At 39.7% G+C, this 24,035-nt stretch overlaps 2 protein-coding genes across 7 annotated transcripts in view; one reads left to right on the top strand and one right to left on the bottom strand.

Moving 5' to 3' along the window:
* Positions 1-9,837, bottom strand: part of IPP (intracisternal A particle-promoted polypeptide) — a 44,411-nt gene extending 34,574 nt beyond the window's left edge. For 5 of the 6 annotated variants that reach the window (XM_063105448.1, XM_063105447.1, XM_063105445.1 and 2 more), the window contains exons 1-2: positions 9,665-9,837; positions 6,691-7,032 (exon numbers count right to left, since the gene is read on the bottom strand). In XM_063105448.1, the coding sequence (XP_062961518.1) occupies positions 6,691-6,982 (292 nt within the window). In that variant the 5' untranslated portion in view covers positions 6,983-7,032; positions 9,665-9,837. Of the gene's footprint in view, positions 1-6,690; positions 7,033-9,037; positions 9,125-9,664 lie in introns of those variants that run through there. The other variant, XM_063105444.1, reaches the window with a different exon arrangement.
* A 3,321-nt stretch (positions 9,838-13,158) lies between these two features.
* LOC134384122 (peptidyl-prolyl cis-trans isomerase FKBP1B-like) lies at positions 13,159-13,469 on the top strand. Its single transcript, XM_063105743.1, has 2 exons — positions 13,159-13,312; positions 13,345-13,469. Exons 1-2 carry the CDS (start codon positions 13,159-13,161, stop codon positions 13,467-13,469), a joined length of 279 nt encoding a protein of 92 aa, XP_062961813.1.
* Positions 13,470-24,035: the final 10,566 nt, after the last annotated feature.

The following is a 24,035-nucleotide window of genomic DNA, read 5'->3' on the forward strand; positions in this document are numbered from 1 at the left end:
CAGAGGGCTTCACTGTCACTTCTCACTGTGTGACGGTGGTGCAAAGATTACTCAGCCCAAATACTAACAGCAATGAGAAGCCCAAAGGGACTACACTGAGAAAACTCCCTCAAGAAGGGAGAAACAAGGCACAGCCCCCAAGTCAGTATTTGCTTCAGCTTTTATTCTAAAGACAAGGAAACACAGGAGAAAAAACAACTTAATCAATCATTTATGAAAGGAATGAAAAGAAATTGGCTATGGGGCATTCTCTGGAAAACATCTTGAGAAACAAAGGAAAGGGAGTGAATCTAGATAAGAAATGACTTTAATGTTCTTATCTAATCTAGCAGAAACTATTTGCTGCTTCCAGCACATGCTGTTTTCAGCACTTGGGTTCTGCATAAGTGTATTTAGGACTTTTGCCCTTGGTGCACTCCTTGTTCTTTGTCAAGCCTATGTGCTCCCACACTTCACGTCCATAATTTACATAATGACCTTAGAGACATCAAATAGTCAATTATATATCAAAGGGGAAAAAGACCCAATTAACTCTCCTACCTAATAAGGATAAACTCTCCATTCGATCTTATACCTTCCCTTTACATCATCCTTTTTATAACATTTACTTCACTAAACTATTTGTCTAAAGTTTATGTTCCAGATTAGATTTATAAAGTCTTTTGGGGCAAGGCTTTCCCCCTCTGTATTCCCAACGCCTAACACACACTAGATGCTCAAAAAATATTTTTAAATGAATGAATGGCCGAAGGTGAGAGGAAGAATATGGCTCAATGAATGTAAACAGGGGATTTTCCAAAAATATTAAATAAATGAATGGCCAAAGGTGAGGGGAAGAATATGGCTCCTTGAATATAAATAGGTGGTTTTCCAAAATGAAATCCAACAAGGCGTAAATGGTAGCAGCTGCAGAGAAAACTGAGATAAGACTTACTTGAATTAAATGAGAATTCACTACAAATTTGGAGAAGATAAGAGCATGGGTTGTGATGTAAAGGGACTGAAAGACTGCTATTGAATAATGCCAAGAGTAACTCAAGAGTAATAAAAATAACACCCTACAATTTAACAGGGCTTTATACTTTCACACTTACTAAAATTTATCTCATTCAACCTTCATATTAGTTACAAAGTGCTACTATCTCCACTTTATAAATAAGGAAAATGAGGCTCTCACAAGCTCATTTCTATTTTACAAGTACCTAATCTGCATTACCTATAAAGTTACATGAAGCCAAAGACCATGTCTGTCTTGTTTACTGACACATCCCCCACGCCTAGCTCAAAAAAAGTTTTCAATGGATATTTGTTGAAAGAATGAATGAATGAATGACTAAAGTTTAATGAAATGCCTAGAATCACACAAGTAGTGGCAGAGCTAGATCTCAAACCCAGGTCATTTGATTCCAAGTGAAGTGAACAAAAATCTAAGGTGAGTGTAGTGGATTGATTATGTCCCCCCAAAACTTACTGAAGCTTGAATTGTGACTCCCAAGTTTTATGTATTAGAAACTCAGTCCCCCCCCCCATGACTGTTAAGAGAGTGGGAAGTCCTATTATAGTAATCAAAAGGTAGGGCCTTGAAGAGGCGATTAGACTGTAGGACCATGCTGTAGTGAATGGATTAAAAATGGTGGTCGGGGCATGGTTTTGAGGTCCTTTTAAAAGGATAGTGCATTAGGAACTGTCTCGCTCTGCTCTCTCTGCTTCCATCATCTTGCAATGTGAGACTATCGCCACCACCAGATGGACTTTGGACTTCCCAGCCTCAGAAACTATAAGAAATAAATTTGTTTTCTTTCTAAATCATCCAGCTCCAGGTATTTTGTTATAAACGACAGAAATGGACTAATACAGAGAAATACGCTTTAAGACTTATGAGAATTGTGAATGATTAATAAAGAATGTATTACTGGGGCTGGCCCGTGGCTCACTTGGGAGAGCGTGGTGCTGACAACACCAAGTCCAGGGTTAAGATCCCCTTACCAGTCATCTTTTAACAACAACAACAAAAAGAATATGTTAATAGTAACCAGTAAATGTGAATGGTTAATAAAGAGTGGCAAATCCAAAGAAGAAATACAGTAACAGATTCTGCTGCCCCCACAGGCCAAAGAAGGAAATGCTATTACAATGAAAATGAAAGAACATGTTTTTTTTTTTTTTTTTTCTTTTTCGTGACCAGCACTCAGCCAGTGAGTGTACCGGCCATTCCTATATAGGATCCGAACCCGCGGCCGCTGGGAGCGTCGCCGCGCTCCCAGCGCAGCACCCTCCCGAGTGCGCCACAGGCTCGGCCCAAAGAACATGTTTTTTAAGAATTGTATCAAACACTACAAATTTCCCTGTCCAATAAATACCCAATATTCATTCTCCTGCCCATTGAAAATTTCATTTCTTAGCCTCCCTTGCAGATAGGGATGAACTTTTGACTGAGTGTAGCCAACAGAACATAGGCAGTAGTTGTTGGGTAGGGCTACCAAAAAAAGCTTAAGAAAAGGATAGACTCAGTTGGCAAGCTGTTTTGCCTTTCTCCTTCCTCCTTCCACTGGCTGGAGTTCAGTGATCATGAGATTAGAAGTGACAAGCTACAGGTGGTGCCGCAAAATGTTGGAAGAATATGGGGACACTAATGACATTATGAAGCTACCATACCAGCCTTTAGAATGCCTACTATGGATTAACTTTTGTGCATAAATAAACTCTTATCTTGTAAACCATTTTGTATCTATTTCTAGCAGCCAAATGCTCTTCTTCTTCTTCTTCTTCTTTTTTTTTTTTTTTTGGCTTTTTGTGACCGGTAAGGGGATCGCAACCCTTGGTGTGGTGTCGCCCGCACCGCGCTCAGCCAGGGAGCGCACAGGCCCTTCCTATACAGGATCCGAGCCCAGGGCGGGAGCGCCATCCCAAGCGCCACGGGGCCAGACCCCAAATGCTGTTCTTAACTGATACCAGTTTTGCCTTAAATGTTTATCCTCTACAATGTAATTTTCCCCCAGATATGCTCAGTAGCTTTTATTTCTCTGGGATTTACCTCCTTTTATTCCTTTGATGGAAGTGCTAATCACCAGCAATATGATGATGATGCCATGAACATTCTCTTTCACTAAATATCCCTTGCTGCTACTATCAGACAACTGAGGCAGAATAGACAACTTCAGGTATTTCTTCTGTTTTTATAGAGTTCAACACTATTTCCATGGATTAATCTATGTTCATTTGTATCTTTCAAATAAAAGAAGCAGGGAGCATGTATGAAGTAGTTTTTTCTCCTTTTTAAAATTTTTTTTAAAAAATTTAAGTTTCGATTTTTTTTGGACTCATAATCCAACTTGATATGAAATAGTTTAATCAGCTCATACAAGTCATTTGGAATAGTGGGGTCAAAAATCTCTCAATGTTAATTTGCACATAAGCCAATAGGCAGAGCTACACTGCTTTTAGTAGATAATCATTGTTTTCTTAAATTATCCAAAAAAGAATATGAAACAACACGGAGAAAAGAAATTACCTTTTGTCATTTTCCAAGTTTAAATACCAGGCATAAAAAAACAATACTTCATAGGGCTACATAATTATCTCCCACCAAGCAGTGATTTAAGGAGAACACAGAATATTCTCAAAACTAGACCAAATATATCTAGTCTTTGTTTCCAAACATTTTTTCCTGATTGTAAGAGTAATATATATTCACTATGGAAAAAAATTTTAAGACAGAAAAGTATAAAAATAAAAATGAAAATCACACATTCTTCCATTCACATACACTGTATTTCCACTTTAGTATATTTCTTTCAAACCTTTCTTCTATCTGTGTTTATTTTGCATATCACATAAGACATATGACTACAGTTTTTGTGCATTTTCTAAGGTCATTAAAACTCTTCAAAAACATTTTTAAGATTTCAGCACAGTAGCAGGATACAAAATCAACACACAAAAATCAGTAGCATTTCTTTTCTCCAATAGTGAACATGCAGAAGGAGAAATCAAGAAAGCCTGCCCATTTACAATAGCCACCAAAAAAATAAAATACTTAGGAATTGAGTTAACCAAGGAGGTGAAAAATCTCTATAATGAGAACTACAAACCACTGCTGAGAGAAATTAGAGAGGATACAAGAAGATGGAAAGATATTCCATGCTCTTGGATTGGAAGAATCAACATAGTGAAAATGTCCATACTACCCAAAGTGATATACAAATTCAATGCAATCCCCATCAAAATTCCAAAGACATTTTTCTCAGAAATGGAAAAAACTATTCAGACATTTATATGGAACAATAAAAGACCACGAATAGCCAAAGCAATGCTCAGCAAAAAAAATAAAGCTGGAGGCATAACACTACCTGACTTTAAGCTATACTACAAAGCTATAATAACCAAAACAGTATGGTACTGGCATAAAAACAGACACACTGACCAATGGAATAGAATAGAGAATCCAGAAATCAACCCACACACTTACTGCCATCTGATCTTTGACAAAGGCACCAAGCCTATTCACTGGGGAAGGGACTGCCTCTTCAGCAAGTGGTGCTGGGATAACTGGATATCGATATGCAGGAGAATGAAACTAGATCCATACCTCTCACCGTATACTAAAATCAACTCAAAATGGATTAAGGATTTAAATATACACCCTGAGACAATAAAACTTCTTAAAGAAAACATAGGGGAAACACTTCAGGAAATAGGACTGGGCACAGACTTCATGAATACGACCCCAAAAGCACGGGCAACCAAAGGAAAAATAAACAAATGGGATTATATCAAACTAAAAAGCTTCTGCACAGCAAAAGAAACAATTAAAAGAGTTAAAAGACAACCAACAGAGTGGGAGAAAATATTTGCAAAATATACATCTGACAAAGGATTAATATCCAGAATATATAAGGAACTCAAACAACTTTACAAGAAGAAAACAAGCAACCCAATTAAAAAATGGGCAAAAGAGCTAAGTAGGCATTTCTCTAAGGAAGATATCCAAATGGCCAACAGACATATGAAAAGATGCTCAACATCACTCAGCATCCGGGAAATGCAAATAAAAACCACATTGAGATACCATCTAACCCCAGTTAGGATGGCTAAAATCCAAAAGACTATGAACGATAAATGCTGGCGAGGCTGCGGAGAAAAAGGAACTCTCATACATTGTTGGTGGGACTGCAAAATGGTGCAGCCTCTATGGAAAATGGTATGGAGGTTCCTTAAACAATTGCAAATAGATCTACCATACGACCCAGCCATCCCACTGCTGGGAATATACCCAGAGGAATGGAAATCATCAAGTCGAAGGTATACCTGTTCCCCAATGTTCATCGCAGCACTCTTTACAATAGCCAAGAGTTGGAACCAGCCCAAATGCCCATCATCAGATGAGTGGATACGGAAAATGTGGTACATCTACACAATGGAATACTACTCAGCTATAAAAACGAATGAAATACTGCCATTTGCAACAACATGGATGGACCGTGAGAGAATTATATTAAGTGAAACAAGTCAGGCACAGAAAGAGAAATACCACATGTTCTCACTTATTGGAGGGAGCTAAAAATTAATATATAAATTCACACACACACACATACACACACACACACACAAACCGGGGGGGGGGGGAAGAAGATATAACAACAACAATTATTTGAAGTTGATACAACAAGCAAACAGAAAGGACATTGTTGGGGGGGAGGGGGGAGGGAGAAGGGAGGGAGGTTTTGGTGATGGGGAGCATTAATCAGCTACAATGTATATCGACAAAATAAAATTTAAAAAAAATTAAAAAAAAAATAAATAAAAATAAAAAAAAATAAATAAATAAAAAAATTAAAAAAAAAAAAAAAACATTTTTAAAATAAAAGTTTTGACTAAAATAATGCATACTGATTATAAACATTTTTGAGGAAAAAACAGAAAAAAAGGGAAGAATAAGGATTTTCTATATTCCATCACCTACAGATAAGCACTATCACCATTCTGGTCTCTTTCTCATGCACAAATACACACAAATGATTTTCCTTTTTTACAAAACTGGTGTTGTATTTATATCCTAATTTTTTTCATTTACTATATTGTTAACATTCCTCCATGATAGTATATACATACATATTTTTAATCATTTGCAAGATCTAAGAACTATTCCATTATATATACATGTATCATAATTTATTTAACCATATAATCTACTGAAGGACAATTAGATTGTATCCAATTACATGACTTGCTTAACAATGGGGATATATTCTGAGAAATGCATCATTAGGCAATTTCGTTGTTGTGTGAACATTATAAACTATACTTACACAAACCTAGATAGCATAGTCCACTACCCACCAGGTTATATGGTGTGTAGTAGCTCAGAGCCTATTGCTCTCACCACTGTTGTATATGCAGTCCATACTTGACTAAAACATCAGGCAGCACACGAATGAATATACTATTATAAATAACGTTACAATAAAATCCTGGTATATAAATATTTGCCTTTATCACTAATTCATTGCTTATGCTTTCTAGAAAAGGAGTACTGGATCAAAAGATACGAACTTTTCAAAATCTCTTAATAACATGTTGCTGAATTACCTATATAATTATCTACATAAGTTAGATCTACTTATGTTCCCACAGTTGTGCATGAGCGATTGCAACATTCTTCACTCAAAGCAACAGGCTCATGTAACATACCTGTGTAAATGAAATCTAGAAGTATCTGAAAGATTTCAGCTTCAATTCCTAGAATCTGTACAATATCTTTTGAAGACTCTTTCATTCCTCCAGTGAACAAAGCTGCAAAGTAAGGACTACTGGCAGCCAAAACCAGTCGATGAACTTTAAAAGTTTCCTTCCCAACTTGTAACTGCACATCACAGAAATGCTGTCCATTTCTCATTTTATTGATCTGGGACAAGATGAGTTGGGCATGTTTATCTGATGAAAAAGGACTATCACCAGCCTTGGGACTGCCCTCATGGGCCATGATGATGATAGATCAACAAAAAGGACTGTTGCCCATAATCTGCTCCTACCCTGAAAAACAAAATACAAAAGAAAAAGCAATGTATTTTTGTATTTAACATGTCTTCTATTCACACAATAGGAAACATTCCCTATACTTACAATTTACTTAGGGACATAAAACACCATGGGAAACAAATAAGGGCTAAATTGTGTGGTACTATTTCTAATATGGTTTCAGAGAAGGGAATAAGTATGTAGTGGGGGCTAAAATAATTGGAGAATGCTTCACAGAAGACACAGGACCTGAACTGGACACTGAAAGATAACGCATAAATAATATTAAGGTATGAGGAAAGATAATAAGTCTTTCTGGGTGGAGTAAAGAAAATAAGGCACGGGGCCGAGCCCGTGGCGCACTTGGGAGAGTGCGGCGCTGGGAGCGCAGCGACGCTCCTGCCGCGGGTTCGGATCCTATATAGGACTGGCCGGTGCACTCACTGGCTGAGTGCCGGTCACGAAAAAGATCAAAAAAAAAAAAAAGAAAAAAAGAAAATAAGGCACAAAGGCAGAAAGAAGTTTCTGTACACTGCAGTAAGGAAGCACAGATCACAGCCAGAATGAACTTTCAAAAAGCAATTGTGATCAGTGCAACTGTCTGATTAAAATCCTCCAATTTGTATACTTCCCTTAGCACATAAAGCCCTTCTGAACTTTCTGTTACAATTCAAGACTCTGTCCAAATATAACTTCCTCCAGGAACCCTTCCCTGTTCCTCTCTCCTCTGAGTTTGGTGCTTACCCTAAGCTTTTCTATTTCACAGCCTATATCACACTATCTTGTCAGAAACACTAGCACCCTACTCCTAGAGTGTGTGTGCATGCATGCACACGCATGCACACACATACACGCACACTCACAGAAAACTCCTTGAAAGACATTCTCTGAAGCACAGGAACTACCTTTCATAGCTACAGCACCAGTATCTAATATATATCAGGTTTTCAAATGTCTATGAAATGAATGAGTGTAATGAGAAATAACAATAATAGCTTAGGTTGTTTTTTAACTGTTAGCTGTTCTACATATTATGTCTATTGTAATTCTCACAATAATTAAGAGATGAGAAGATAATATTATCCAAAATGAGAGAGAAGGAAACTGAAGCTCAAAGTTTCCCCAAGGATATAGTGTTAATATTACGACAGTCTCAGTGTCTGAATCCAGATCTTCTTACTCTAAATCCAGGGCTTCTTCCACCATATCACATTGTATCAGAATTATTAGGCCAAGTTAGAGAGAAAGGGCCTTGAAACCCAAGCACAGACATTTGGACCTGGGCCTTTATAGGTTCATCAAGAGTAAACATGACAATAGCCATATCTCAGAACTGTTATTTGGTTCTTCAGGAGGATGAGCTATGAAGTAACAAAGTCCTATTAAACAGTCTTACAGCTTTAGCAATGAAAATCAAAGCGATAAATCCAAGTTACCTTTTAAATAAAGAAACCATGAGGTCCTGTAACATAAAAAATATGGAGATAAAGCACAGGAGAAATCTAGAAAGATGACTAAGATTCTGTAATTCTGGCATCAAGGAGAATTGATGGTAAAACTGACCAAGATGGTGTGGGCTGACGTTAGAAAAAAATGGTTAAGTTTATAGTATTCAGTCAAACCGTAGCAAAGTCAAAATAACCAAGCTGATTATCATGACTATCTAGGAATTAACCTATTGAGAACTTTTATTTAGAGATTTTAAGGTAGTTGCTAAAACCTCAAATCAGCATCTACAGAATATCAACATATTACATTTAACTGCCATTTAAAAGCAAAGTTTATTTGTCTCTAGATAGAAATTTGACCTCCAGATATTAAACATGTTAGATTTCTCCCTGTCAGCAGGTTTTGGACCCCAGTGGTTTAATTACAAGGTACCTCCTCTAGCCCTACTTCAAGGCATCAAGCAGAGCCACTGAGTTAAAATTCTGCCTCCTGCTAGAAGAGAGAGTTCACTGAATATCCACTCGGGTGGCAGTCAAGAGAAATCAACCACGCTTCTCAGCGGAATACGTACATCATTCCAAAAGGCGGCTTGTGGGGTGACCGTATTTCCAAAGGGAAAAAGCACAATCCTGTGACATTGCATAGGGATGTAGGGGACACGCCTCAAGAGACCCAAACTTGAAAGGCAGATTATTAGGAAACAGTGAAGACGCCCAGAAGAACTAAAGAGGGCCTATATTTGGTGGTCGAGAGCATCCAGAAGCTGCTTCAGTAAAAGGTGTCAGAAAGAATCCTGGGACGAGCGACTGGGAAAAAACCGAGCCTCTTTGTACTTGAGTTGGGGGGTGGCCCTGAGAGGTAGCCCTAAACTGCTGCGACACTACAGGCGGACCATCATTCCAGCGCTACCTAAAGGGAAGGAAAGGGATCTCAGACAGCAGAGGGGCCGAGGGCACGGACTCCGGACTCCGCAGTGGCGACGGAGAGAAGAAAGGCTGGAGCGGTCCGGACCAGACGAAGCTACGGTGAAGGAGACAACACTTCGACTGTCAAGGGAATGCCTAAGGCGGCAAAAGGAAAGGCGAGGAGAAAACCAGTTCCAGAGGCTTCTCTCACTCTCGTCCTTAAGGGTCCCAGGAGCCGAGGAGGAAGTTCCCAACCCCGTCATAGACGCACCCGGGACGCAGGCCCTTCTTACCCGCCGCTTCTTTTTGTTGCCGGCGCCCGCTAGGGCCCTGCATGCGCAGTTGCGACCGACCCAGGCGCGGAGAGGGCGGGGGAAACCCGGCGGGGGTGACTAGGCTGGGTGACGGGCAGTGCGGTCCACCGGGGGCTGGAGGAAAAGCCTGGCCTGAAGTGTGACTGGCGCGCCGCCCGCCCGGGCCTTGTGCGCGTGCGCGTACGCGTGCGCCTTCGCGCCGTTCCTCCGCTCGCGAGCAGCAAGGCCTCCGGCTGCTCTCGGCGCCCTCTGCTGTGGCCCGGGGCTTGTGCCTGCTACCTCGCGGGCGAACAGCCCAGCTGCAAGCTGACGCTTCTGCTTGCTGAGGCTGGCCCGCGCGCCCTTTCCATTCGGCCTGCACTTTTGATTCTTATGGCGTCCCAGGCAGGCCGCGGACCTTAGTGTTAAGGAGAGACAGAGACGAGCACCCGGCGCGGTGCTTCTCTACCATTTTCTCAGACCATTTTTTGAGTCTTTGTATGACTGAGCCCGGCACTGAATGGATGCCTACTGTGAAGGAAAGGAGAACTCCAAACGAATGGTTCATTTCACTGTTGAACTGGTAATGTGTCACATGAGTGGCTTTTACACTCTTTTGATCCCAGCCCCCAGTGAACAAAAATATTTTACATCGAACTCTATACCACGTACTCGTACGTGTGTATAGATGTATATTTCTGAAACAAAATTTCAACGAAACTGTGTTATTTTACATTTACTACCCACAATGCACTAAATTTCTTCTTTTTCATTTCATTACCAAAAAATGCTAAAAGGGACCTATTGTCAGGAAGTACTGTCAAAGACTTGAAAATGAGCAAGAGATTATTGGGTGCCTTTCAGTTAAAGGCTGGGAATTGTCTAACAGTTGCTGGAAGGATTTGAATCCCATAGGGGCCTCTAACTTTCTGTTAACTAAGCTATTGTACAAGAAAACTGATAGTATTTAAAATAATTCTTGTCCACCCTGTAGAAAAGATACACCAAAACATTCCATTTTATTAAGCTATAAGATATTAAACCACTTTTGCCCCTCTTAGCAAATTAATTTCAACATTCCTGATTCTTAGCAAATTCATACAACATTCCTATAACACCTTAGCGGCTCCCTCATTAATCAATGAGATAAATAAAATATTTAATACTTGTTTATTTTATATTTGTATGAGTCATGATTTTACTTTTCAGAAAATTATACTTCAGCACCACTAAAATTAATTTTAATGATTTACTATTGGATTGCCCCTGAAAATCTGAAAAGCTCTGCTTTAGAGTATATACTTAGGAGCAGAATTGCTGGATCATAGGGTATGTGCATATTCAATTTCACTAGGAAATGACTAACGCTTTTCCAAACTGTTTGTTGACTATAGATTGCTACATTCCTACCAGCAGTCAATGAGCATTCCCTTGCTCTGTATCTTTGCCAACACTCAATATCATTAAATATTTCAATTTTATATAACCTGGTGGGTGTAAAATGGTATTTCATTTTTAATTTACATTCCCTGATTTTTAATGAGATTGGCCAGTAAGAAGGTGTTTATAGGCTGCTATGGAATGAATTGTGTCCTGCCCCCAATTCACGTGTTGAAGTGCTATCCCCCAATGTGATGGTATTCGGAGATGGTGCCCTTGGAAGGTAAATCAGGTTAGCTGAAGTAATGAGTGTGGGGCCCTGATGATGGGATTAGTGCCCTTATAAGAAAACAGGCCAGAAATCACCCTCTCTCTCTCTCTCACACACCCATACACACAAATAGGAGGTCATGTGAGCATATAGTGAGATGGCAGCTGCCTTCAAGCCAAGAAAAGAGGCCTCAGAATGAAACCTACCTTGTTGGCACCTTAGTCTTAGACTTCCCAGCCTCCAGAACTATGAGAAATAAATCATCTCAAGGAGAGCCACCCTGTCTGTGGAATTTTGTTATGGCAGCCTGAGCAGACTAAGACATTGGCCAGTTAATTTTCTTTTTCTATAAAATGACTTGTCATGTCTTTGCCCATTTTTTTAACTTGCTTCTTATTGATTTGTAGGAGGATAATCAATTGTATTTGTTGTCACCATTGCCTTTCAATTTGTGGTTTGCCTAAACCTTTTATTGTCTTTTGATGAACAAAAGTTTATAATTTTACCCATTTATCAGACTACTTATATTTTGCACCTTTGGTGTGGGCTTAAGAAATTTTTCCCTCTCTAATGTCATTTTCTTCTGAAAGTGTTAAATGTGAGAAATGCTCTAACCTATCCAATGCCAAAGGATGGACACAGAGACACGAGGTACAGCAAAGCAAGACTTTAATAATGGCCATGCAAGTCCCGGTGTCTGTGAATGGGACAGGCACACGGAAAAGGTCTATAGCAAGCAATTTATTCCCTAGTATGCAAGTCCCTCCCCCGCGTCCTCACTGGCTGAGTACAATGGGGTGCACAATCTTCCTGAACGATGTCTAAAATCTATTACCCCCTTGCAAGGAATTCCTTTGTCTGGGGGCTCAGGACAAGTCCACAAAAAAGGCCCACTAAAGCCCTGTGAAAGGAGAAATACCAAGGAATGAAGAAAACAATGGGGGCTAGTAACTAATTATCATCTTAAGGAGAGCTCTATCTGTTCAGTGACCCTCCAGGAATGGACTGGAGCAGTCAGACAACTTTTGGGCTGGGCCTGAATCAGTTAAAACACCCTCAGGTAAGTCATTTCTGAAAATGAATCACTGAGATTATTTTCTTACATTATAATTTCTCTTTTTACATTTAATTCTTTAAGTCACTAGGGATCAGTTTTGTGTACAGATTGAGATATTGATCTAATTTTTTTTCCCGTATGTATAACCAATTGTCACTATACTATGTACTGAATAGTTCATATTTCTCACCAATGTCAGCTCTCTCCCATATTATGTTTCCCTTTGGTCTGGGATCAATTATTTATTCAATTCCTTTGGTCTATTTATTCATGCTCTACTGTTTCAATTAGTGTAGCTTTGTAATAAGTCTTGATATCTAGTAGGACAAGTTTCTCCATCTTGTTCTTCTTGTTCAGCAATGTCTTGGCTATTCCTGGCACTCTTGCTTCTTCCATATAGATTTTAGAACCACCTCATCAATTTTCACACATATGTATACACACACATACATGCACACATGTGGTGGGGTTTTATTAGAATTTCAATAAATCTATAGGACAATTTGGAGAGAATTAAGATCTTTATAATATTAAATGTCATTATCCATTAACAAAGTTAAATTTAAGAAATTTTAAAGTTTTATAATTTTATCCATAAAGGTCTTATATATCTTTTATTAAATTTATACCTGCCCAGCTCCAGCTGCACCTCCTCCAGCTCTGCAGTGGCAGCAGGGAGGCAAGCCAGAGCGCCTGCGGGGCCAGGGCAGGAGCTGTGGTTGGGGCAGGAGTGGGAACGCTGGAAGGTGGGGCCTGTGGGACAGCAAGGGTGTGGAGATCTGAAGGATGTTCCCCAAGAAGGGCCAGATGTGTGTGGAGCACTACACAGGAAGGCTCCAAAGTGGGAAGAAATTTGATTCATCCAGAGACAGAAACAAACCTTTCAAGTCCAGAATTGGCAAACAGGAAGTCATAAAAGGTTTTGAAGAGGGCGCAGCCCAGCTGGGTCCTATTTCTGCCCTCATCTCTGCTAGATGAGGTTGGGGCAGCAGGTTAAGCTGACCTGCACCCCTGATATGGCATATGGAGCCATGGGCCACCCCAATATCATCCATCGCAGTGCCACCCTCATTTTTGAGCTGTTCAACTTAGAGTGAAGGCAGGAAGGAACTTGATGTGGCTGGAGATGGCTGCTGCTCACCCTCCTAGCTTGCTCGGCTGCTGGGACAGCTCCTCCTGCTTGGGGCTCTTGATCAGTGTGCTAACCTCACTGCCCCAAGGCATTATCCATTCTCTCTGTCCACATTGCTCTGTGTATGTCCATCACTGTTCATGTGTGTCCTTGCTTGAGGAAAGTTTGGTTGCTGTTGGAAACATTTCAGGCTGTGCATTTTGTGTGATGCATATAGTAGCCATTCCTAATCACAGAACTAAGATAATCTACACTGCCTTACCTTCACTTAAGACAGACACATAAGGGCCGAGCCCGTGGCGCACTTGGTAGGGTGCTGCGCTGGGAGCGCGGCGATCCTCCCGCCGCGGGTTCGGATCCTATGTAGGACTGACTGGTGCACTCACTGGCTGAGTGCCGGTCACAAAAAAACGACAAAAAAAAAAAAAAAAAAAAAAAAAAAGGACAGACACATAAAGTGCTCAGACATGAAATGTACATGGTGTACACAGTGGGACTTGAGCCAGTTACCTTTGCTGTCACTTTCTGTCTTGTAAATTGTTGGCTGTTCATTCAAACAACGTACTCTTTGGAAATATTATGTAAAATAAAGTCTCTGTGCTTGACAAAAATAAAAATAAATAAATTTATTCCTGAGTACTTTTATCTTTGTGTCATTGTAAATTATATCTTTTTAAGAATTACACTTTATGTTTGTCATTGGAGTACAGAAATGAAATTCATTTTGACATACTGATTTTATAGACAATAAAATTGCTTAACTCCCTTATTAATAAGATAAAATTATCTATAGAGTTTTTTTGGATTTTTCTGCATAAACAATCATATAATCTGCACATAAGACAGTTTTGTTTTTTTCTTTCCAAACCTTACATGTTTTATTTCTTTTTCTTGTCTTACTCTGCTGGCTAAGATCTCTAGTGTGAGGTTGACTACAAAAGCAGCATACTATAGGAATTAATGCATAGACTTTGGAGCCAAATGCTTAAGTCCAAAACCTGGCCCTGCCACTTGGAGACCTTGAACAAGCTGTTTAACTTTTCTTGTAATTCAGATTTCTCAAGTTAAACTATGTCTAATTATTACACTTCATGTAGTTGTTAGAATTAAATTAGTTAACATATATAAAGCATTTAGAATAGTAACTGGTTACTACTAGCTCTTTTAAATTATCAATAAGACAAAAATAGTAGTAATAGCAAGTATCCTTCTACAGTTCCTGATTTTAAATAATGTTTTACCATTAAATATAATGTTTGCTATAGATTTTTATGTAGTTGCTCTTTTATCAGCTGAAGGAACTTCCCTTCCAATCCACTTACTACTACGAGTATTAATATGTTTATAACTAATAATAATGGTAAGACCTAATACATACAGTATTTTTTATGATTTTAATCCCCACATTTATTACATCTCCTGAGTATTTCATGAATGAATGACTTTTAGCAAACATTTTTTCTTATATATTTTGATGACCAGATGGTTTTTCCTTGTCCGTTATTGTGCTAAATTACATTAACAGGTTTTCTAATGTTAAACCAATCTTTATTTAAGATGTAAACTTTAAGTGGTCCTATGTGTTTATGATTAATTTACATTGCTGGATTTGCTTTGTTAACACTTTGCTTAGAATGTGTATCTGTATTCATAAGTGAGACTGACCTTCAATTTTCCTTTATTATATTATTCTTTTTTAACAGCTTTAATGGGGTATATTTGATATGCAAACAGTTCACATATTTAATGTATACAATTTGTTGAGTTTGGAAATATGCAAACACCCATGATGTCATTACCACAATCGAGGTAATAAACATATTCAACACCTTCCAAAGTTTCCTTTGTCCATGTAGGGTTTTTTTTTGGTTGGTTGTTCTATTTTTTGTTTGTTTTTTCTTGTTATTGTTGTCTTGTGATAAGAACACTTAAGATGTTCTTACAAATTTTGAAGTACACAATTCCATGTTGTTAATTGTAAGCACTGTGTTGTACAGCAGATCTCTAGAACTGACTCACATAGCATAACTAAACATTTATACTCATTGAACAATTAACTAAACTCCTAATATGGGTTTGAGAATATTTCCTCTTTTATTCTGTGCTCTGCCTGAGTTCCAGCAAGCTTGGAACAAGTTGATTTTGCCTAAAATATTATATGTATCCATTGTTTTCTTTGTGTAAAGAGTTTAAACTGTTAATTCATTCTCTTTAATGATTATAAAACTATCATGTTTCTATTCATTCTTGATTGAGTTTTGCTAATTTATATTTCTTTAGAAATTTGTCCTTTTAATTACATTTTAAAATTCATCAGCACACAATAAAAATATTATTATTTTAAATACTATTCTCCACTTTTAATTTCTACTGTATCTGTAGTTATGACCCCTTTTTATTTCTAATACAATTTATTTTTGTCGTCTGCCTTTGTTTTTTGATTAGTCATGCCACAGCTTCTTCAATCTTATTATACTTTCAAAGAGCTAATTTTTGACTTTGTTGATCCTTTCCATTGTACTTTATTAATTTCTACTCTTATGTTTATTATTTCCTCATTTTGGCTTTCATTCGATTTATTCTGTTTTCTTCTTTGCATCTTAAGTTTTTCAGTTTCTTTGTTCCTGACTTTTTAACCTTTCTTCTTTTCTAAGATAGGTTTAAAGCTATAAATTTCCCTCTAAGTATTGCTTGTGATATAAACATGAATGGTACCCTTGGGAGTTAGGCAAGAAGATAGCCCTGTTGGTTATAGTAAAGTCAGTGGGAGAGAGAGAGAGGAACATAATTAAATTGCCCAACAGTAGTGGTTAAAAGCTCAAGCGCTGAAGTCAAAATGCCTGAGATGCAAATTCAGACTCTGCTGTCTGATTTTTGGCTAGTTACCTAACCTCTGTATGCTTCGGTTTCTTCATCAGTAAATAGAATGAATATTTACCTTATGGTGGTGGTATAAGTATTAAATGATGCTAAAGACTATATGTTTATGTCCCTCCAAAATTTGTATGTTGAAATTCTAACCCCCAAGGTGATATTATTAGGATAGGGCGATTAGGTGAGGTGATTAGGTCATGAGAGTGGAGCCCTCATAAGTAGGATTAGTGTCGTTACAAAAAAGAGGCCACAGAGAGCTCCCTCTCCCCTTTCACCATGTGAAGACACAGCAGGAAGACGGCCATCTATGAACCACGAAGCAGGTACTCAGCAGACATCAAATCTGCCAATGCCTTGATCTTAGACTTCCTAGCTTCCAGACTGTGAGAAATAAATTTCTGTTGTTGATAAGCCACCTAGTTTATGGTATTTTTGTTAACAGCAGCCTGAACAGACTAAGACAAATGAGTTCATGCCTGTCAAGTATTTATATTGTTGTTATGTTAAGTGACCATGAATTTGTTGTGGCATCAATCTACCTAGTTGAATGATTTTTCTTCTGCAGTGCTTGACTGCCTGCCTGGACACAGTACAGCAACCATTTGGATTGATCCAGGGGTAAGGTTTTTCTAGGTAGGTGCCATGAAAAGAAAATGAGCCAAGGACCTTGAGGATTTTATAAGACAGTGGTTGAAGTGCTAAGTAGAGAGTCATTCTCAAAAGTTCCACAAAACTTGTTCAGTGGAGCAGGCCAACTTGCTTGAGGCTTCAGATATGTCTGTGGCTAAGGCCTACTGTTTTTTGAGATTCTCCTCTTGCTAACTTTCCTTTATATGTTTACTGAGATGAACTGAGAAAGGGAGGGGATGGAGACATGATAGTGAACTTCATTTATTCAACCAATATTTAATGAGTGTCATTAATGTACCAGGCACTTTAGGTGGTGCCAGTATAGTGGTGAACAAAATGATGTTCCTGCTCTTGTGGGATTACATTCTACTTGGAGAGGCAGAAAATAAACAAGTAAATGAACAAATCTATGATACATCAAGGGATGGTAAGTGTTATGAAGACGAATAAGGAAGAATAAGGGGATAGAGAATGGCATATTGGGGAAAGGGGTGTTGGTCTGGACAATGTGGTCAGGAAAAGCCTTTCTAAAAAGATAAACTTGAGCAGAGACATGAATAGAGAAAGAGAGCCATGCAGCGGAAAATTCTAGGCAGATAGAAAAGTAAATGCACAGGTCCTATGGTGGGAATGTGCTTAGGATGTTTAAGGAATGGCAAGAAATCCATTGTTACTGGAGAAACATTAGCACGGAGAAGAAAGAGTCATAGGATATGAAGGCAGACATGTAGCTAAGAGCAGAATCATGTAGTGCCTTGTATGCCAGAAGAAGGACTTTGGCTTTTCTTCTGGGTAAAATAACTATGTTATTGTGTCTATGTGTTGTTACTTGTTTTGTTTTTTTGTTTTGTTTGAATGACAAAAATCACACATTTCTTTATATAAAAACCCAATCAAGTAGTCTGAGGTCACAGCCGTTAGGTCCTTAAAGAACTGGATGTACCCTAGAGATGTGATTGTTCAGCAGACAGTGCAGGGACTCTAGGGACAGTTTCTCTGTCTAGCACAGTCACTCTTCTTCCCCCATATGCAGATCTTTCACCTTTCCCTTGTATGTTGGTTGTAAACTTTAGTCCTTATGGCATTTGTGTCACCAGCTGAGAGATAGATTTGGGAAGTAACTGAGCAAGCGAGTTGCAAGCCTAGGTGCACGTAGTCATTGTGAGATGTAAAATTTCAGCAATTCTAGGTGGTAGCCTGATCCAGAATATGGCCTTAAAAGAGAGTGGTTAAAGTGGAGTGGAGAAGAAACAACTATGACTTACCCGCTGTTGGAAAATGTTTAAAACTAACATGACACCTTATAAAAAGTCAAGTTTATGAGGTATTAATCACATACAGTAAATTCCCCCTTTTGGGAGTACAGTTCTGAGTTTTGACAAATGCATTGTGTTAGTCCAGGTCATCCTAAAAGCAGATATCAATATGCAACTAAACATTCAGGATTTTTCAAAAAGATAAACATGATAGAAATGAGAAGGAAGCCAGGAAAGACTGGGAGAGCCATTTGACCAAAATGCAAGCCCGATACCAAGTGAAAAAGAGAAGGAAAAAAGGCTGGGGGTGTCCTTGAATGCTAGGAAGTCTAAGAAAGTTTGGTGGGCAAGGCCACTGGGAGTCTTTGAGCTAAAGACAATCTTCTGCAGCATTCTCACAAAGGACCTGCCTTAGTATTCTTGCTGTAGGTAGTCATTGTCTGGAAACATCCCATCAAAATATGGCATTGTTTCAAATGTGGTGATGGATTTCTGAGCCCAGCATCTAGGGCTCTTGGTCAATTATGCTCCCTAAAGTTGAAAGCCTGCAAGGCACATTCATTTAGCCATCACAAATATGAAGTCATACATGTAACCTATGATAATCAAGATATAAATTATTTCCATTACCCTATAAACTAACATAACTTGATGATTTGTTTTCCTTTATGTTCTAACCATGAGTATTTCCATCATCTCTGAAGACCATCTGCAAATTGCTTGGTAAACTGAGACAGTTTATCATAGTCAATCAAAACAGCTTAACATATGGTTTCCATTAAAAAATGAGTTAATCATGCCAAAGAGATGGCTGCTCACTCCTGGTGGACAGTTTAGGGATCAGAATACCTGTAAAATATAGTACCTTTAGGTAGGGCTTTTATACCTTCATATCAGTCATTGGCTCCCCCAGGTTTGGGCATCAATTAACCTTCCAGATATCTCTGGGTGAGGAAGCTAGTGTCAATTGTCAAAAGAAGTGCAGGTATGAGCTATTATCAACCAACACCTGCAGCAGCTGGAAGCTGGTTGTACCAGCCTAGAAAAAAAGATCTAGGCAAATGACCAACATTATCTGCTCTGCTCAATATTACATTTAATTGTCACAAAATTCTATCAATCTTATTGACTTAATATCTCGTTATTCTTATAATCACTGGCTTCAAAGTTCTCACCCACTTTCATCATTTCTTACCTGGAAAATTGCAGGCCATCATCATTTCTCACTTAGATTATCACAATAGCCATCCTTTTTTTTTTTTTTTTTTGTCTTTTTGTGACCGGCCATACTGCACTCAGCCAGTGAGCGCACCGGCCATCCCCATATAGGATCCGAACCCGCGGTGGCGGGAGCACCGCTGCGCTCCCAGCGCCGCACTCTCCCGAGTGCGCCACGGGGTTGGCCCCACAATAGCCATCCTAACTAGTCTCCCTGTTTTATTATTTTTATTTTATTTATTTTTTTAAAAGATGACTGGTAAGGGGATCTTACCCGTTGACTTGGTGTTATCAGCACCACACTCTCCCAAGTGAGCCACGGGCTGGCCCAGTCTCCCTGTTTTAGACCTTACTCCCTTCCAATCCATTCTCTTCAAAACGAGCAGGAAAAACGATCCATTTAAAACATAAGGTATACTTTCATGATAAAAATACTCAACAAACTAGTAATAGAAGGGAACTTCTCCTATCTGACAAGAGGCATTTTCAAAAAAACCCACAGCTACCACCATACTTAATAGTGAAAGACTGAATGCTTTCTTTTTTTTTAAAAAGATGACCGGTAATGGGATCTTAACCCTTGACTTGGGGTTGTCAGCACCACGCTCAGCCAGTGAGCCAACCGGCCATCCCTATATGGGATCCGAACCCGTGGCCTTGGTGTTATCAGCACCACACTCTCCCCAGTGAGCCACAGGCCAGCCCCAAGACTGAATGCTTTCTGCCTAAGGTCAGGAACAAGATGAAGAAATCTGTCCTCATTATTTCCTTTCAACATTGTACTGGAAGTTCTAGCCAGGGAAATTAAGGGGAAAAAAAAAGAAAAGAAAAGAAATAAAAAGCATCTAGATTGAAAAGGAAGAAGTAAAACTAATTCCAGTTGCTGATGACATGATCTTGTATAGAGAATGCTACAGAATCCACACAAAATATTAAAACTAATAATTAAGTTCACAAGGTTGCAGGATGCAAGGGCACTATACCGAAATCAATTGCATTTCCATACACTAGAAATGAACAATCTGAAAATAAAATTAAGAAAACAATTCCAGGGCTGGCCCATGGCTCACTTGGGAGAGTATGGTGCTGATAACACCAAGGCCACAGGTTCGGATCCCTATGTAGGGATGGCCAGTTAGCTCACTTGGGAGAGTGTAGTGCTGACAACACCAAGTCAAGGATTAAGATCCCCTTACCAGTCATCTTTTAAAAGAATAGAAAAGAATTCCATTTATAATAGCATCAAAAATAATAAAATACTCATACTTAGGTATAAATTTAACAAAAGTAAAGAGTAGTAACTGAAAATTACAAAATATGGTTAGAAGAAATTGGAGGAGATCTAAATAAATGGAAAGACATCCCATATTCGTGGATCAAAAGACTCAGTATTGTTAAAGTGGCAATATTTTCCAAACTGTTGTCAAATTCAATATAATCCCTATCAAAAACCCAACTTGTTTCTTTGCAGAAATTGGCAAGCTGACCTAAAATTTATATGGAATCCAAGGAACCCAGAATAGCCAAAACAATTTTTTTTTTTAAAGCAGACTTCCAGTTTCTGATTCTGATTGCTATGGTCTAAGTGTTTGCATCCCTCCAAAATTCACATGTTGAAATCTAATCTCCAATGTGTTGGTATTAATATGTGAGGCCTACGGGAGTTGATTAGGTCATGAATGGAATTAGTGCTATCATAGAAGAGTCCTAAGGAAGTCCTTTTGCTCCTCCTTCATGTGAGTATGTAACAAGAAGGTGTCATCTGTGAAGGAGACAGAGCCCTCACCAGAGCCCTCACTGAATCCACTGACACCTTGATCTTAGACTTCCCAGACTTCAGAACTGTGAGTAATAAATTTCTATTGTTTGCAAATTACCCCATATAAGGTGTTTTGTTATATCAGCCCAAATAGATTAAGACATGCATGTAAGGACCTTGGAAGTTGCCACTCCATTCTAACAAGTAAAAAGCTGAACAAGTTGTAAAATCAATAACTCTTCTTAGATTTGTAAGAGAAGCAAGGTCACAGGGCAAACAGCTGCTGACAGAATTGGCGAAATAGGCATACAGATACAGAGAATCACAATATATGGAGCAGGAACCTCCACAGGAACTAGTGCTGACATAGGAAAACCTGAACTATCATTGACAAACTGCTAGAGACTATGTAGTGGATTGAATTATGTTCCCCCAAAACTCCTTGAAGCTGTTTTATGTATTAGAGATTTAGCTCCTACTGTGACTGTTAAGAGTGTGGGAAATCCTATTATGGCAATTGAAAGGTGAGGCATTAAAGAGGTGTTTGGATTGCAGGATCATGCTGTAGTGAATGGATTAAAAATGGTGGTCAGTGGTGTGGTTCTGAGGGCCTTAAAAGAAGAGGAGAGTCTGTCTTTCTCTGTCTCTCTGATCTCTCCGCTTCCACCATCTTGCAATATGAGAATTCTGGTTCACTGTTGCCACCACCAAATGGACTTTGGACTTCCCAGCCTCAGATACTTTAAGCAATAAATATGGCTTTTCTTTATAAATCACCTAGTCTCAGGTATTTTGTTATAAGCAACAAAAATGGACTAATACAGACTAGGTGTGGACAAGTTGGAGAGTTAAAACTCCAGGGACCCAGTCATAGGGAAAAAACTGAGAAACACTTGTGAAGTTGACACTCCAGACATATAGGTTCACTAAAAGACTGAGACCTAATCAAATGACTATAGAACACTTCCTCTGCCCCATATCTTACTGCCACATTATTAAAGGCCTATTTACAGCAGTTCCTTTTACCTAGTATATCATATCCTTCTATCAAGAAAAAATTGCAAGGTATACTAAAAGGCAAAAAATCACAGTTTGAAGAGACAGAGCAAGCATCAGAATCAGAAATGGCAGGGATGTTAGAATTATCACAAAAGGAATTTAAAACAACTATGATTAATATGCTAAGAGTTCTTTTTTAAAAAATATTTATTTAATCAAAATTGATTATACATATTTTGGGAGTTCAACACTGAGATATGTTGATCAAATCAATATTACAGGCCTATGTATTGTTACAAATTGTAATTATTCTTTATGCCCCCTGTCAAATCTCTCCCCATCCCCCACACCCTCCACCTTCCACCCTCTAATTACCCTTGATTTCTTCTCTCCTTCTGAAAGAGTAATGGTTACTCTGTTGATTTGTTGCCTAGATGATCTGTCCAATGCTGAGAGGTGTGATCAGGTCCCCCAATATTATCACAGAGCAGGTGCTTCTTCTGTCACTCTGAAATGGGCTTTGTGGAGAGAGATATCCTCTTCTTTTCTTCATCTGTGCTGGTGACTCTCCTTGTGTCAATGCACTCCAGTGGCTGGTGTACCACCTGTGTGCTGGTTGTGGCATCTAGCCACTTTTGTGGCAGCCATGGTTATTGTGGGGGCTGTGGTGGGCCACCCACATGGAGGTGATGTTTTTGGCATGCTCCTTGGTACTGGCAGTGAGCCTGGTTGTGTGGAGTGTCTGGTCCCCAACTCCATACCTCAGGTCCCCAGGAGGGCCCTGAGGTGCTGACATGGTGTGCCTGATTGTTGGAGTGTAGTCTGATTCACTTCTCCATGCCTTGGGTCCCCAGGCAGGCTCTGAGTGCTGGCATGGTGTGCCTTGTTGTGGGAGGAGGGTCTGGTCCCCTTCTCCATGTCTCAGATCCCCAGGCAGGCCCCGAGGCACTGGCTCAGTGTACGTGGTTGTGGGAGGGGGATCCAGTCCCCTTCTTCATGACTCAGGTCCCCAGGTAGGCCCTGAGGTACTGGCACGGTGTGCCTGGTTGTGGGAGGGGGATCAGGTCCTCAGCTCCATGTCTCGGGTCACTGGGCAGGCCCCAAGGTGCTGGCATGGTGTGTCTGGCTGTGGGAGGGGTTTCCGGTCCCTGGATCCATGCCCCGGGCCCCCAGGTGAGGCCCTGAGGCATGGGCATGGTGTGTGTGTTTGTGGGCGGGGGGTCCAGTCCTCAGCTTCATGCCCTGGGTCCCCTGGGTGGGGGCCGAGGTGCTGGCAGTGTGCTTGGATATGGGAGTGGGATTCGGTCCCTGGCTCCATACCTCATGTCCCCTGGTGGGCCCCAAGATGCTGGTGGTATGCCTGCGCTGGAACTAATTTTTCATCCTTTGCTTACTTCTAACATGGGGGAACTTCCTGTGGGAACCAGTACTTGAGCTGTGTGGTTGAGCTAAATCCCTTCTTTGCTGCTGTTTCTCTAGGGAAGGCTTTTTGTGCAGCTCAGGGTTTAATGGTTAACCTTATAAGTACTTCCAGCTCTTCAGAGACTTGGTGCACCTAGGTTGTGTAGAAACTCTGATCTGGGCCTGAGTCTTTTCATCAAACTGTACCCCATGCAATTCGGCATTCCTTATCAGTCTTCTCTGAGTGATCCTGTGCTGATTGGGAGGTGTATCAGCTGTCCTTGCTGTGTCCCAGTGTTCTCTTATTGGGCCTGTCTCTCCCACTGCCCGTCCTCCAAACACTTCCTATGGGACAGGCATGTGCTGGTCCCTTGTGTTGACTCACCCACCTCTG

The sequence above is a fragment of the Cynocephalus volans genome, chromosome 8 (genome assembly GCF_027409185.1).
Source record: "Cynocephalus volans isolate mCynVol1 chromosome 8, mCynVol1.pri, whole genome shotgun sequence".
Classification (NCBI taxonomy): domain Eukaryota; kingdom Metazoa; phylum Chordata; class Mammalia; order Dermoptera; family Cynocephalidae; genus Cynocephalus; species Cynocephalus volans.

Bases quoted from the DNA above. Each gene is read 5' to 3' on its own strand.
- LOC134384122 (XM_063105743.1), top strand. From the start codon at position 13,159: ATGTTCCCCAAGAAGGGCCAGATGTGTGTGGAGCACTACACAGGAAGG. The intron at 13,313-13,344 runs AGCTGGGTCCTA...CTCATCTCTGCT, and splicing joins TTTTGAAGAGGGCGCAGCCC to AGATGAGGTTGGGGCAGCAG.